The 15078-nt window shown below is 42.7% G+C and overlaps 1 protein-coding gene across 4 annotated transcripts in view; it reads left to right on the forward strand.

The window, feature by feature from the left end:
- The window catches only part of LOC114452934 (rho GTPase-activating protein 21-like), a 34054-nt gene that overhangs the window by 9030 nt on the left and 9946 nt on the right, over window positions 1–15078 (forward strand). Inside the window, exons 4-8 of one of the 4 annotated variants that reach the window (XM_028432466.1) lie at window positions 6421–6513; window positions 7340–7418; window positions 7649–7703; window positions 9010–9033; window positions 9999–11988. In XM_028432466.1, coding sequence (XP_028288267.1) covers window positions 6421–6513; window positions 7340–7418; window positions 7649–7703; window positions 9010–9033; window positions 9999–11988 — 2241 coding nt within the window. Of the gene's footprint in view, window positions 1–6420; window positions 6514–7339; window positions 7419–7648; window positions 7704–8403; window positions 8672–9009; window positions 9034–9061; window positions 9639–9998; window positions 11989–15078 lie in introns of those variants that run through there. The other 3 variants (XM_028432470.1, XM_028432469.1, XM_028432467.1) reach the window with 3 other exon arrangements.

Below are 15078 nucleotides of genomic sequence, written 5' to 3' on the forward strand. Positions count from 1 at the left end.
TGTTGACTAGCTGGGTGTTGCCGCTGGAAACACTTCAAACCTCCAAAAACACATACACTTATGTACACACACAGATAAACATAAACATGGATGTATGGCACATAGGTGCATGACAACAAGTAACAACAGGGGTGCTGCTGATGTTGTGCGTCTCAAATATGAATGTGTTTATTTCCTTTTCACAGCAGTTGTGTGCATACCAAGCAGGCTGTCATCCGAAATGACACCTCTCCTTTCCCGCACACTTCTTCTCCTCTGCTGTGTATTTTAGCAAAGTTGTCGAAGGGTAAAATCCGAATGGGCCATTTTGTGCGATGTTTATGAAACCGCACAGAAAGAGAAGCAACATAAAAATGCCTCCATCTGTTCAAATATTTGTTTTTCGTTCAACGTGAAACTCTTTTCTCTGCAGAGGCCAGCGTTTATTTCCTATTCCAGTTTGTTCCCATAGAGTCTGCAGAGGGAGTGAAATGCAGCACAAGCAAACAGAATTCCCCTGTATTCTCCAGTGGGCTTTTTATTGCCCCACCTTTTTTAACAAAGCTGTGTCCAAAGTTTTGTCTTTTCTCTCTGTGCTTCTCACATGGCCTCTACTGCTTTTGCCCTCTCTTCAATTTTTTTTTCTTTTCTTGTAAATGTAGACTCATTTTATTGAGATGTTTTTCTCCCATTTCTCCAAGTAGAGCTATTAATGGCCTTTTGGAGACTCAGTCCACATGCATGCACGAGTAAATAAACAAGTTCATCCAGGTTTCACTTTTTTGGGGACATTTCCAGCCACAGCGAGACTGTTACTGTCAAGCATTTTGCACCACAGCTGTGTAGTAAGATTTTCACTTTTAAAAATCATCCTTTTCCCTTGAGAACTATGTTTTATTTGTTTGACTCAACCTCCACCCTGTGAAATAAAATGTGCAGTTCTCGAAATGATCACTTGAGAACTGATCCAAAATCAAACTAATCCTATAGATTATATATATATTTTGAGATTATATATATGGACACTGTGACATCACTCAGTGGTTTCCCTAAAAGTGGTTTTGAGGCTCAGTGTGGGTGGTTACAACCCTCACAAACTTTGCAGCTTCTCACTCTGACAAGAGTTGCTGGACTCAGGTGCTGCCATGATGGTTGTGTTGGCTGGAGTCACTACACTAACCTCTAAAAACACTTCTGGAAACCTGAAAGATTCCTCCATATTTATTTACATCCTCTGGACTTGTTTTTGTAGCTAGCCTCAAGTGGCCAAATGAGGAACTGCAGCACAGATAGTGTGCTTGCTGGACTTCACCATTACTTACACTTTAGCATTTCCATTACAGTTTTAGGAAGGCCACACAAGAAACCCTCCACACTGTACTGGTCTGCTGCTGCTCTACTACTTAGAAATGTGATTGTTTTTAGGCTGCAATTGGACAATCACTGTTCAAGGGAGGGGTTTAGCCCATTTTGACATTTTCCTAGAAATAGGAGGCCGTGTTTAATTCCAGAATCACCCGATCTGTCTCCAGATGTTTGTCACTTGTTCCCTCACTTGAACTTAAACTCCCTCTGCGGATAGTTTGGCTTGTTTTACAGAGGGGAAACAAAACATTGAATCAAGTTTTTTTTTTAGCCATGTGTGAGTAATGTCAGCACATATCCTCGTTCCCCTGGGTGGTTTGTGGTATTTGTAATTCTTAGAAAAAAGGTGATGGAAAGGCCTCCACTACCTTCCTGCCCTAGTGGGAAAAACACCAGGCGTGAATATGTGTGTGTGTGTTTCTGTTGTGATGAGTGGATGCGTGGACAGATGTGGTAGTACCGTTAGGCATGTGTTTCTGTGTCGGCATGTCTCTCCAAGGTTAGAAATGTGGAAGTGTGGGAAATGACTGATTTCCATGCAGGAATTTAGCCCTGATGGATAATACACACACATATTTAGTTACACTGTGTTATGTGCTGTACTGCTTGTGTTGATGATATCATTTCACAGATGCTCAGTATTGGTCATGTTTGATATGGCCTCTAGTAAGTCACAAGACGTTTGGTCTTTTACCATTTTTCTATTTTTTAACCAATAGAGTTTGTGTACATAGTCATCATAACATCGCTCAATAGGGACTTCAATTGACCTTGTAGTAACAGGCAGTCATAAATACATACAATTGGCTGAACACGCTGTAATGTCATCTCTAAGTGTCCTGCAGAGTGTCATCTTTAATCATTCCACCTAAATCACTGTGAATTCAAATATGGGCAAAGCAATATCATGAAAATGAAAATTACAGACGTGAGTCACATGAAGGCAACAAAGCAAGCTTTTTAAAAACGAAGTATGTTGCTGAGGTCAAAAAACTTTCAACATGAGGTTAACACTGAATTTCAGCTAGTCGGGGTATGACTTTGTATCCTTTCGGAGGAGTTGGAGCAGGTGAGACTACGCTCATGACCCAACTCTGGATTGAGTGGAAGAAAACGGATGGATGGAATGTAATATGAAAGATCGTGCCAAACATTGTCTCTTTTTTTCTTTTTAGTTGTGAAAAGATGTCACAAACACAGTTTACACACTCCTGCACAGCCAGGACTGTTTACAACATGCAGTGATGTGCTCGAAACGAGGCTACAGTCAGTTCGTGTGGATGTGGGTTTGTTGAGTATTTCAGAGAGGTCAGGACTCTCATACACAGGTGTTTAGGCTTTCAGAGTGGGGTTGTGTTTGGAGCTGGTTCTATGAACTGGGCACAGTGTTTCTTTATGAGAATGGAAGACAGAATTTCTTTCATGATGGTTCATCTTCTCTCTACTTGACAGTAAAACTTGCTGTGCTTTTGGAGGAAGCCATGCTTTTTGGATTTATGTGAAGTTTACTTGTGCTTTGACCTTCCCACACTATGAGGGGACCTCCTTGAGTCTGGATTATTCATATTTCTCTGCTGGAGGAGACCTGCCTGAGATAGCCATCTTAGTGTTTGAAGTGCTCAACACATCTGCAGAAGCTTTTGTATGTTTTGCATAAAATGTGGTGGTTTTGTAAACGTGAACGTGACACACGCAATAAAGAGCAGTGAGCAGGATAGAGAGGTATTACCAGGGTTAATGCAGTGAACGGGCAGCAGGCCCAGCCCTCTGTAGAATAACATTATCTAACCCAAAACAACGGGAGAGCTGGCCCACACAACCAGGCCCAGCTGTGCAGCCAGGGAGCACAGCCAAGCCGGAGTGCAGCGCTGATACTAAGGCACGCCAGTAAAGGCCTTTAACTGCAAATGGCTAGATTGGAGCTGAAATATGACCGGGACAAAACAGATTACTTTTGGCTTCACATGCAGCTGTTTGTTTATTTAACAGGGACCACACAGATGAAGTCTTATATATGTGTAAACAACGCAACAAAGGCATCTGTCTGAAGCTAATTTGAAGCCTCCATGAGCCATTTAAATCTGCACGCTGTGAACAAATAAGCTGATAAAACAGAAAGAGGATAAAACAACAGTACAGATAAAACGCATTGTGTCCATGCATGTATATTTATTTCTTCTGTTAGTACAATGTTGAAAGTGCAGTTACTAAAAAGCAGAGAGCCTCATGGAAAGCACTCACTAAGTAATGGCTAATTATTGGTATAGCTGTTGTATGTCCTTTACATCAGGTCTCAACAGTGACTAACTAAACGATGTCTGAATGCTGCTTCAGAGAAGGATAAAATACAATAAAATAATAGTTTATATGCATTTTACTACATTGATAATTCCATACATAATGTGCCATCAATGGTATTTTGTAAAATTAAAACCTTACTTATATTTAATTTTTCATCAGGTTCTGCTTTTTGCATACACCTGCTGACTACGATCTTAAAGGATGAAGTGGAAACTCTTACAGACATGTTAAGCATTTTCCTCAAGTACCACCCAGGAGCCGCTGCAGTTATTCAACTCTGATTCTGTTTTGGAACAGTTGAAGTCATTTTGATGTATTTCATTAATCCATGTGGTAGTTTATGCTCTGCTAAGACAGTTGGGAGCATTCAAAATATCCAAAGCTTTAAATTTCCACGTTTAATTCTGTTCATCCAGCTGCAGGGCACGGAAACTTCCAGAATCCAATTTGTGCTGCAGAGCTGAAGCTCAGTTAGATTGGCTCGGGATCGGGAATCCAACTAGTAGGCACACGTTAAGAGATGACAGGAGGGGACGCACATTTGTTGACATCTGCATCAACAGGGTGGGTCTCTTATGTCCTCAAACTGTGCCCTTATCTTTACAGCTTAATGCATCAGTGCATGTTTACATCATGGCATGGAACCACACTGTAGCAGGTTTTGTGATTAGATCATAACCAGCATGACATGGAGAGTAAACACAACAATTCCACACTGTACCTGTGAGATGACATTTCACAGCCTCTGCTGCCTTCTGCTGGATCAGAAACAATCCTACAGGTATTGGATGTAATGTTGACTTCAGAGTCAGTACATGTTTGGAGGCACAGACCCTTTGGACCCAGTTTGAAGGATTGTTTGTAAAATGACAGCTGTGGTGACGATTACTTTGTTTGTCAGACATCTTTTACTTTGTCCTTTTACACAATGACACATTTTTATGTTTTTAAGTTAAAGGCCAATCTGCATCACACTGGGTCCCTTGACAAAGAGCTGTTTTGTCCATTTGCTTCAAGGATTCTTGCAGAACATTTGCTCAGTGACCAGCAAAAATGTATGATAGTTAGCCAACTAGTTCCCCAATGTTTTCCCCAGTGATTTTTGAAACAAAAATGTTCTTGCAGATATTTGTTTCCACATGAAACACAGTGTCAAAGGCTGTTGGAACAATGGGCTAATCATGTTGTGAAACACTGTAGTGTATCATACGTTGTACAACTGTTGGACTGTACACAACCATTGCCTCTGTGTTGGATCTCAGTGTACATAAAAAACAAACACCAGAAGGTGTTCAATGTTCCTGACAACCTCCTTTATTTTGTAGCAGTTGAATGAAATCTGTATTGATGTTTTTTTTCTCCTTGAATGAAACATAATGTGTATGTGTTCAACCACAACCCATTCATAAAAAGATCATCTTATCACAACAGAAGGCTCATTTCTGCAGCGCTCTGCCAGACATCGCATGTCATAAGTCTTCTGCAGGAACACTTTCAGCCACAAGAGGGAGGTACTTGTGTACTTGTTATGTTGACTTGAAAGGAAGAGGACACATATGGTGCCTCTCCCACAGTACTTTAGGCCCTTGCTGGAATCATTTGCATGTTTCCTCTCGGCAGGAATTCTACAATATATGTATGTACACTGGCAATAGTCGTGCTTTTACGACAACTTCATATAATGTTACAGGTTCGGATCCTAGATCAACTCAAAGAAACTTTTCTCACCTTTGAAGTTGCTCTTCAGCAACAAACTGAACCCACATCTGCTCCAGTCCAGCTGTTCGGGCCTCTGCAGAATACTGAATGTCTAACTAACCTCTGACTAGTAAATATATGAATCTGCTGTGTGAACTCAGAGCAAGACGCTCATGAAAAGAGCATGTGTACTTAGTCAGTGTTCCCTGAGGAAAGAACAGTGGGATGCTCTGATGTTGCACTTCCTCCAAGCCTGTGGGCTTGAAAAGGCAGCTGAGGCCAGCTGAGATTGTGGCTTATGGCTCAGAGAAAAGACGATTTCGCTTTTAATCACACGCCACTCATCTCTTTTTTTATCACACATGCACATATAACTACACTTTCTTAAAAGACATTTAAAACATTTAAATACATTACCAATCTGAAAAACACATCTCATGTCTCACATTAGCTGTGCTGTAGTACCTTGCTTCAGTGTGCATGGCGTGCCGGCTGTTCCTCTGCCACATGAAACCAACCTCCCCTGTGGCTAATTTGCACGCAGCCATGTCAGCATACTGTGACCTCTTCTTGCTGTTTTCAGTACATGGAAGGATGTCGCAGCATCTGATGCACAGTGCTGACAGCAAACAGTGGTCCATGAATTGTGTCTAGCATAATTATTCATACAGATATCTCCATTTCTGCATTCAAACAACTCATCTTGCTCATCTGTCTTTCAATATTACCAGGACAGAGAGAATTCATGTCTTCATTAGGTCTGATTAGAAGCAATATTGGTCATTGATCAGTCTTTAGGCTCATGGTTTTGGGCTAATAAACATCTGGAAATTGTGAAACAGATTATGGCGATCAAACAACATGAAAAACTACAAAAAATGCGGCTGCTGTAACCATTTCTAAATAAGTAAAAGTATATATTTTTGTTTAATTATTTTTCCCTGGTATTGGCTGATGTAGGAAATTGCTATTTAGCTGTAATATTTTCCCACATCTTTCTGTACAGTTTTTCCTACTTGTGCTCTTTTTCACTGTGTGACCAATCTCTCTCTCTCTCTCTCTCTCTCTCGTTGCCAGGGCGACAGAGGAACCGCCTGGAGCCAATGGACACCATTTTTGTCAAGCAAGTGAAGGAGGGAGGCCCTGCCCATGGAGCTGGACTCTGTACAGGTACACAAGCACACACACACATGCTCACGCTCACACACAGTCTCTCTGAGGACTGTTTCGCTCCTTGTGATAACCGGCAGATCCTATGATTAACTCTTGACTGTCTCACGTTTGACCTCAAAGTGCTGCTTGATGCGAAGATTTCTTCATGTCTGTATTGTAGGTAACTCCGCTTCCTTGCAAAGTGCCAGGCAAAACAAAGTTACTAAATAACAGATGGCTCCTTTGTGGGAGGTTGAACAAAGTGTAATATGCATGCTGTTATTCCAGCATTTCCTTCAGTCTGTTTGTCTCCCACTTTCTAATTTTAAGCAAGGATAAAAATACTTAAACAAACTCCACTTTGGTGAAAAAACGAACCGGCTCCTTCCAGTTTCCCTGAAGTAAATGCGACAGATGAAGCTCTGTACTGTCAGCATTATTGCCAGGTTAGCAGTCTGTGTTACAGGAAATGTTAAGTGGTCTGGACAAGCCCTCTAAGCTGCCTGCTTTTATCTGTTCGCTCTTCTCCTGGGACAGCCGAGCACCGTGTTTTCCCACAATTATCTGGTTTCTCCCCTAAACTCACCTCGCCTCTCTTTTCCTGTAAGATGGCCATCTTCAGAAAACTTGAATGGAGATGGATCCTAACATGGGGTCCGTCAAATAAACATGTGTTAGTATTCTCCTTTCATCTAAACAGATGTGTGTTTGTGCTGGAAGGAGCTGCTGCAGAGCGGTTTCTTTGGTCAATAATCATATTGACTGGATTTCAGATCATTTTTCTGAGCAGAGAAACACACATGCTGCCCTGTGCGGTTGAATTTACTGTCCTTTTTCTGTCCAGGGGATCGGATAGTGAAGGTGAATGGAGAGAGCATCATCGGAAAGACATACTCACAGGTCATAGCCTTGATCCAGAACAGGTAAGCAGTGCTTCATTTTATGGTTCATTTTGAGGAAACTATGCCAGACGATGCAATCTATTTGCTGCATATTTGTGGTCCACTACTAGAAGACTAGAGTCATTGTGAAACTATTTTCTTATCAAAAGTGCACATTCATTCACAGTTCACCAAACTGCAGCTAGTAAAGTATAACAGCGTGTGTTCAAAGCCTTTTTGTTTGTTTCTGTTTCTCTTCCACCATCCATCAGTGATGCCTCCCTGGAACTCTGTGTGATGCCAAAGGATGAAGACATTTTGCAGCTGGTAAGCATTCCTTCATCACTAAATATGCTAAAAAATGAATCTTTAATTTACACATATTGTAGTTTTGCTATAAAGGCAGAATTGTTCTTTATAAACAAAGAATAAAATCTTCATGATAATAGACAATCACTGTCCTACAGGGAGTCACAGCCGTAGTTTTTAATGATTGTCTCATGCCATTGGGCCACTTCTCAAAACTGAGAACCTAAATGAGACTTCTTGTGACATTTAGTCATAGCCAGGCCTCGTCATCAGTCAGGGTCCAGAGCCACGCAGACGATAAAACAGCGCCAGGCCATGTCAAAACACCCCCACCACATGTTTCTCACCTCTGTTTAGGAAATTCAGTTCAGGAGAACTGAGTCAAGTCCAACTGTGTTGCTAAATTCCTTTCATAGCTTGTTATCGCAGACTGCAGCCCACGAAAAACCATAGAATCTTGCTTTTGGCATTTGGGAATGAACACTGTCACGGCTCAGGATTTGAGATGAAGCAATTAGTGGTTTTCTTTCCATTCAGAAAAACAAGAGTCAAGATTTATTTCATCTGAGACAGTTTTATGAGGCATATTCAGACAAGATTTGATTTAAGTTACAGATATGTCTTCTCTCTGTTTCACTAAATACTTAATCTTGCAGTGGACTTCATCGTTACTGGTTTGAAAAGATAAATGAAGCCATGAGGTAACTGTAAATATGTCTATTTTTCTGTTTTGGGATGTACTCACTACCAGAGGGAGTGCAGCTGTAGTCAGCTGACTCCCCCTCTCAGATCAGTGTTTACAGGGCGGTCTGCAGTCAGTGCAGATCAGGCAAGTGTGCCGTTAACAGAACATCTGATGAAACGGGGTCCTTAACAGATGAGTGTGAGGCTGACAGAGGCTAGTGCGAAGAGTGTGTAACACAAGTGCGACAAAATGCTTGAGAAGCCAGAGCGAGGGGGAGGGGAGGTACCACAGCAGCAAGCAGGTGAGAGTGACAGAGCAAAGGAAAGAAATGCAGAGTATGCTGAAGGCGAGAAAAAGCCAGCGGAATATATTTGACAGTGTGTTCTGAGGACGGAATAATGAGGAGGAACAGCGACTCAGGAGGGAGCTCAGGTCTGAGGACACCACCGCACACTGCTGGAGATAACTTTCCTTCTTCTCTTCATATTTTCTTCTCTCTGGTGACTCTATTCATCCCTCCCACAGCAGGATGTATTTTTAGCTAAAGTCAGAGCCTCTTTCCTCTTCATGCTCACCTGTTCACTTCTCTTTATCCCTCTTTTCTTCTCTGCTTGCCTTTATCTAACCTGTGGACTGCAGTTTTCCAGGGATATCACTGCTCTGGTAAGAAGGGAAACTGTAATCACATGTCTTATGACATCTTTGAAAGCGTTTATTTACACATGTAGGAGCTGACAATCCCCTAAAATATTCCCAGCATGTGTAGCATGTGTACTATGTATAAGCTTATGTGGGTCATTTCTTTCTTTTCCCAAACACCAGGTTGAATGAAGGATGTGTGCGCACTAGAAAAACAAATGATTATCATTGTGCTTTCCACAATGAGGAAATTGGTTTAACTGTAGGACTCATGTAGATCCAGGGGGAGGCACCGAGCAGCAGATGTGCTGCTGTAAATGCAGCTGTAACCTGACACCTCAGGTAGAGTGCTATCGATTAAAGTCCAACGCCACAACTCTCTCCCTTTCATTTTCTCAAGAGAGCACACGCTGAAAGGATGAGGAAACATAGCCTGTTCAATATGCAGCCAGGACTTCTCTGAAGCCGATATTTCATTCCAAAGTCAGCTGTAAATAGCACTTTTAATCAAGGAAAGTACCTTCAGGGAAGCCATGCTGACAGAAGTGGCATTAGCTGCCAGCAGCAGAGAGAGGAGACCCCCGTTCACCCTCTCCTCCTGTGTCAGGGCACACTCTCCTGTACCGAAGGTGGGTAAGCCCCAGCCAGCTTAGTCCTTGCTCTGGATCCGCGGCTTTCCAGCTTTGTTTCTCTTTTCCCAGTCTGTACTATAGCATTGTAGGAAAAGGTTGAGAAGGAATGTTTTATCTGCAAATCTGTTTTAAAATATAAGCGGCAGATGAAGATGAGATTTAGCGATATAGGCTCAGCTGTAATCTCAATGTCTTCATTTTTAGATGGCCCTTCCTGATTTCTACTCATCTTTTTTAAAAAAGTTTAATATATCCAATACCTGGTTAGGTATGATCTCTCTGGGGTTAACATGATCTATTTTAGAGCTTAAACCTCTCTGCAACCGTAGTGACATAATGTCCTCTAATCTCTTGCAGGCGTATTCCCAGGATGCATACCTCAAGGGAAATGAGGCATACAGCGGAAATGCCCAGAACATCCCAGAGCCCCCTCCCATATGCTACCCTCGGATAGAAGTGAAGGCTGCTGGCATGGCCCAGCCAACAGAGCCTGCCGCTGTCAGTGAGATGCCTCCAGGGCCGGTGCAGGGACCTGGAAGGCAAGGGGGCGCTGCTGAGAAGAGCTATCGTGTAGAAATCCCTGTTCCTCCATCTCCACCACCCCAGCAGACATCAAAGTCTCAGACAGTGGTGTGTGTCTGTAATAATGACAATGTCAGAACAGTGGCCATGCCACCTGATCCAGTCGACCAGGGGTCTCGGGCGGCTAGGGCTGGACCCAGCCACAGGACGGAGGAGAACCGGTACAGTCCTTTAGCAGACTCTGGCTCAGCACGACCCAAACCACTTATTCCCTCAGTGCCTGGGGGTGCACAGCTACAATACCCCTCTACCCGTCCTTCAGAAGCCCCACTTTACCCCCCATCCTCAACTTCTAGACCTGGAGCAGCCTATCCTGACACCTTATCGCCACCTGTACGGCCCTCTCTCACTGCTGGCACACCAGACACCTTCTCCACTGCCGTCTCACCCAGCCCCAACCACTACTCACCGTCTCCCACAGCCCCCTCCACCTCTCCACACCAAAACATTGACTGGAAAAACTACACCACCTACAAGGACTATATTGATGCCAAGCGGCTGCACACTTATGGCTCCCGCACGATCCAGGAACGCCTGGACAGCTTGCGTGCAGCTGCCAATTCTAGTTCTGCCTACACCCAGCAGCGCATACCACCTCCCTCCTGTTCCAGTCAGAGAGGTGCGCTGGGCTCGCAGGTCAAACGGAGGAGTGCGTCCAATGACCGTGGAATGGATGCATTCAGTCATGGTACTGCAGTGACGACTCCATCGCGTAGCATCTCCCAAGAGAGGCTTGGAGGTGGCGCAGAAAGGACAATACAAACTAGGAACTGGCCTCGTAGTGTTTCCCAGGATGCTCTGCCTTTCTCTACACCTACAGGAGTCACCAAACCTCGGGCACGGTCTTGTGACTACCTGGGCCATCAGCCTGCACAGTCAGGTGGAGACAGGGCTGGGTTTGAGGACAGACTGCTCCTTTGCCGGGGAGAAGAAGCCAGGGCTAGCAGGCAGGGGGCGGGCCTGAGAGCTCTACCTCATCAGAGCAGTATCCCTAGACAGGAGGAAGAAGGGCGAGGACTATCTAACTCGCCTTTAGCTGCGGCTGTGTTTACTAAAGGTACGACAGATCTTGCACTACCATCAAGGACAGACGGTCTAATAATGAGACCCTCACGTCTGCCTGTCAAAAACTCCATCTTAGACACTTCACCTGCCTTATCCACAACTAAAACCACAGACCTTCTTAAAGACCAAAGAACTAACATGGGCAACCACCTGGGTTACCCATCCCCTCTCCATCTGCAGCTCAGGGGCCGCGCTGACAGTCTGAAAGTGGAGAGCAGGTCAGAGTCTGGGTTGGGAGCCCGATCCTCCTCTTGCTCTGGTCCCTCTTCTAAATTGTCCATGCAGAGACAACCACAAATTGGAGTTACTGCTTCTTCTGGTTCCCCCAGCACTAATGGTGCAGTCACCCAAAAGCCAAAGGTCAGAGAAACCTCCAGTTCCACTGGTGCCCTCGTACGGACTAATGGTAGTTTTTCAGAGGGTGTTGAAGGACCTGATGCAACAGTTGTGGTTCTGAGAAGAGACAAAAACTCTGGATCTGCTCACGTTCGTCCTCCATCTTATGTCCTTGCTGTCAATGAGAACCAAGGAGGTCCTCATAAGTCACCACCATTGGTGAAGGCTGGCTCTGCAGATGGGGCAATGTGCTGGATGTTTAATGACAGTTACAGAGAGATGCATCTGAGAAGACTGGGAGACACACGGCAAAAGTCTGCCTCCAACAACTTGGATGACTCCCTGGATTCAATCCCATTCATAGGTAAGACTGCATTGACTTCTATACCTGCTTGTTTCTATAGCAACTAGACATGGGAGTCCTGTGACAACCCCCACCTGCATTTTATGCACATCAGTCAGTGTTTCTAGCCTCACAGTGCACAGAACAAATTTTTTTAGCATCCATAGCCAGATTTTTCTTGTATTGTTTACCCTGTATTTAATCTGATACTTCCTGATCTAGATCAGGAAGTGCAGACTGTTTTTTTGTATTTTTGGGAAAGCTATTGCACAACAGTTGGAGCATAGACAAAAAGTGCTGAGCCCTTATATTTCCAGTATATGCCTCAGCTGATCTGTATGAAAACTCAGGGGGCTTGGCTAGAATTTCCCTTTTTGTGTTTAGTTTCTCATCAATATTTGGTCTGGTGAGCGTCTTACGTGTACTAGCATATAAAATGAAAGTTTTATCATTGTACATTTCATACCAACTGTCCAGTCAGGTTGTGAACATACAGATGTGCCTGTTGTTTGGTATCTGTTCCTTTGCTGTTCAAAGTACCAGTGTAACACAAGGTGAACTACAAATACATTTATCTGTTTCGGTCTGAATTTTGAATTATGAATGCAACGTTAATCATAAATATACATTAAAAATCAAGTAAAGCCCCATAAATGCCTACTGGTCACATGACAAAGAAATCTATTATGTCCAAAGTAATGATCAGGAAACCCTGTGAGAGTTGTGGTTAAAGCACTGGTATAGTTTTAATAAATGTCATTCAAGGCGATTATGGTTGTTACAGTAATACATGTCATATACTGAATGTGTTTAATGTTAAAGAAAATTGCTTCCTTGTGCCATTTGATATTCAGGGTGGCATTTTTTCTGGTGATTATGTGACAATGTGACACTTGACCACAGGCAGCCATGACATATATAGACAACCCTTTGGCATTGGAGTAGGGTAGGACAGAACCATACAGTTACTACACACACACACACACTAAAACGTCTCATATTTCCCCCAGTGTTGTACAGAGAGAAACTTAAGAACGTCCTCCTAATGGGCTGTGACATAACAGAGAAATAAGAGCATTCCTGCTGCAGTCTGCTTCAGATAAATTTCATAGTACAGCTCCTGACAATAACTGGAACCAGTGTTGTGCATTAGCTGCCAAACAGTTGGGAGCAGAAAGCACATGCATATTGTCACGTCCTCTGTTGTTTATGACAATCCATGCTTTATTGTTTTTTTCTTCAGAAATTTACCCAGCAAATTTGTCACAGTCTAACTTAGCACTGCAAGTTGAGCAATATTTGATGCCTCTGTTCTCTCACATCTCTGCCAGCTTCAGGGAATGACAAGCTTGAACTCGACCTTGCATCCTCAGTTGTGTCTTCACTGGTGACTCATTATCGCCCAATAAGAGCAGCTCTTGTAGTTCTCAGTGCCCCAGAACCTGCAGGGGTTAGTCATGTCTTCTTTTAGCACTGCTCCCCTGCATACACACAACCCTTCTTGGCTCTGGCTGTTTATTCACTGATCTAGATAAGATTATCACTTCCTGTTGTTTGAATTGACACTACTTCTGTGGGAAATGACGTGATTTCAGTTCTCTTCTTTTAGATTTGAACAGACGTAAAGGAATATACATAAATTATTTACAATTGAGTGTAACACACCTTACCTAGTGTTGCCTATAACAAACAGCCTGTGGTCGGATTTCTATGTACAGGACCATAGACTGAATATTACTAACAGATATTTTTATCTGTGATCGTTTATGTGCACTAAATAGCTAGTTACTAATTAATCTTGGATTAAGGTTTATCAAGAAGGACAGACAGATCGTGTTGAACATCACTAACAGCAACATCACTCTTTTTTTTGTATGAAAAGTGTAGGGAACACCCTGGATTATATTATGGCACCAAGCAACTCGCCCAAGTAGTCATATGTGTATAACAAGAATAAAGTTTTCCATAATGTCAGACTAATCTTTTAAAGATTTAAATCTCTACATTGTTCTGCTAAATCCATTTTGATGTTTAGAAGTGACATCCCTCAGAAATGAATTGTTGTTGTACGTGTCCAACATCACTGACTGACGCCAGCTTCCCAGAAAAAGGCATTAGAGGTATATAAACAAGTGATTAAAGGAAACCGGCATCTGGCTGCTTTGGCAGAAATGAGGTTTGCAGTGTCATGGGAGAAGAAGATGTGTGTGAGGTTTGAGGGGAGAGAGATTTCACAGCAGTAATCAGGACCTGACCAACAAGCAGATCAGATGTTTCATATTAAAGTGTGCCGTTGAAAGGAGAGGCTGTGCATCAGTGTGTTGGCATGTAGAAGAATTTAAAGTTTCAGATTTGTTGTCTAAGCTAATTTAATGAAGTCAGATAACAGCAAGTTACATTTTAAATAAGAACGTCTGTAAAGTGTGAAGCCATTCTTGTACATTCTCTGTTCATGTGTCAAGGTGTGCTGTTTAGTTCGGCCTCACTTGCTGGTATGACTCATCTATAGAAGCATTGGTTAACTGTACGTGCCACCTAATTTGTTTTTCAGGGCTTGCCATCTCGCTGATATTACATATCAGACATTATTATGACACAGTCTGGTTGGAGATGATGTAATGTTAAGTGACTGCACTGTAAAGGTGTGTGTCGCAGCTTATCAGGACAGGACTGCCTATCTATGCTCCAGCTGACTGGGTCCTTGTCTGCTTTCACCTCAGCACCCTTATCTTTTCACTTTATTGCTGTCTGTTGCAAAGTTGGGACAGCAGAGATAAACTACTTTATTAATGGCTTCCTTTACAGTTTATTCCCTGCTTAGTTTTGCTTAATTGCAGCTCATGTCACTGCAAAAAAAAACCTCACCCTTCAATCCATTTCTTACCATTGATATATATATATATATATACACACACACACACACACACACACACACACACACACATATATATATATATATATATATATATATATATATATATATATATATATATATATATATATGTGTGTGTATATTCTTCTGTTCATGGTATAAAAAGGAACACACATGTGTCCTGAAATGTTTTTTACTTACTGTGAGCCCCTAAACTTCTACACGTCTGAAACTAATGT

This window comes from Parambassis ranga, chromosome 20, assembly GCF_900634625.1.
Source record: "Parambassis ranga chromosome 20, fParRan2.1, whole genome shotgun sequence".
NCBI classification, from domain to species: domain Eukaryota; kingdom Metazoa; phylum Chordata; class Actinopteri; family Ambassidae; genus Parambassis; species Parambassis ranga.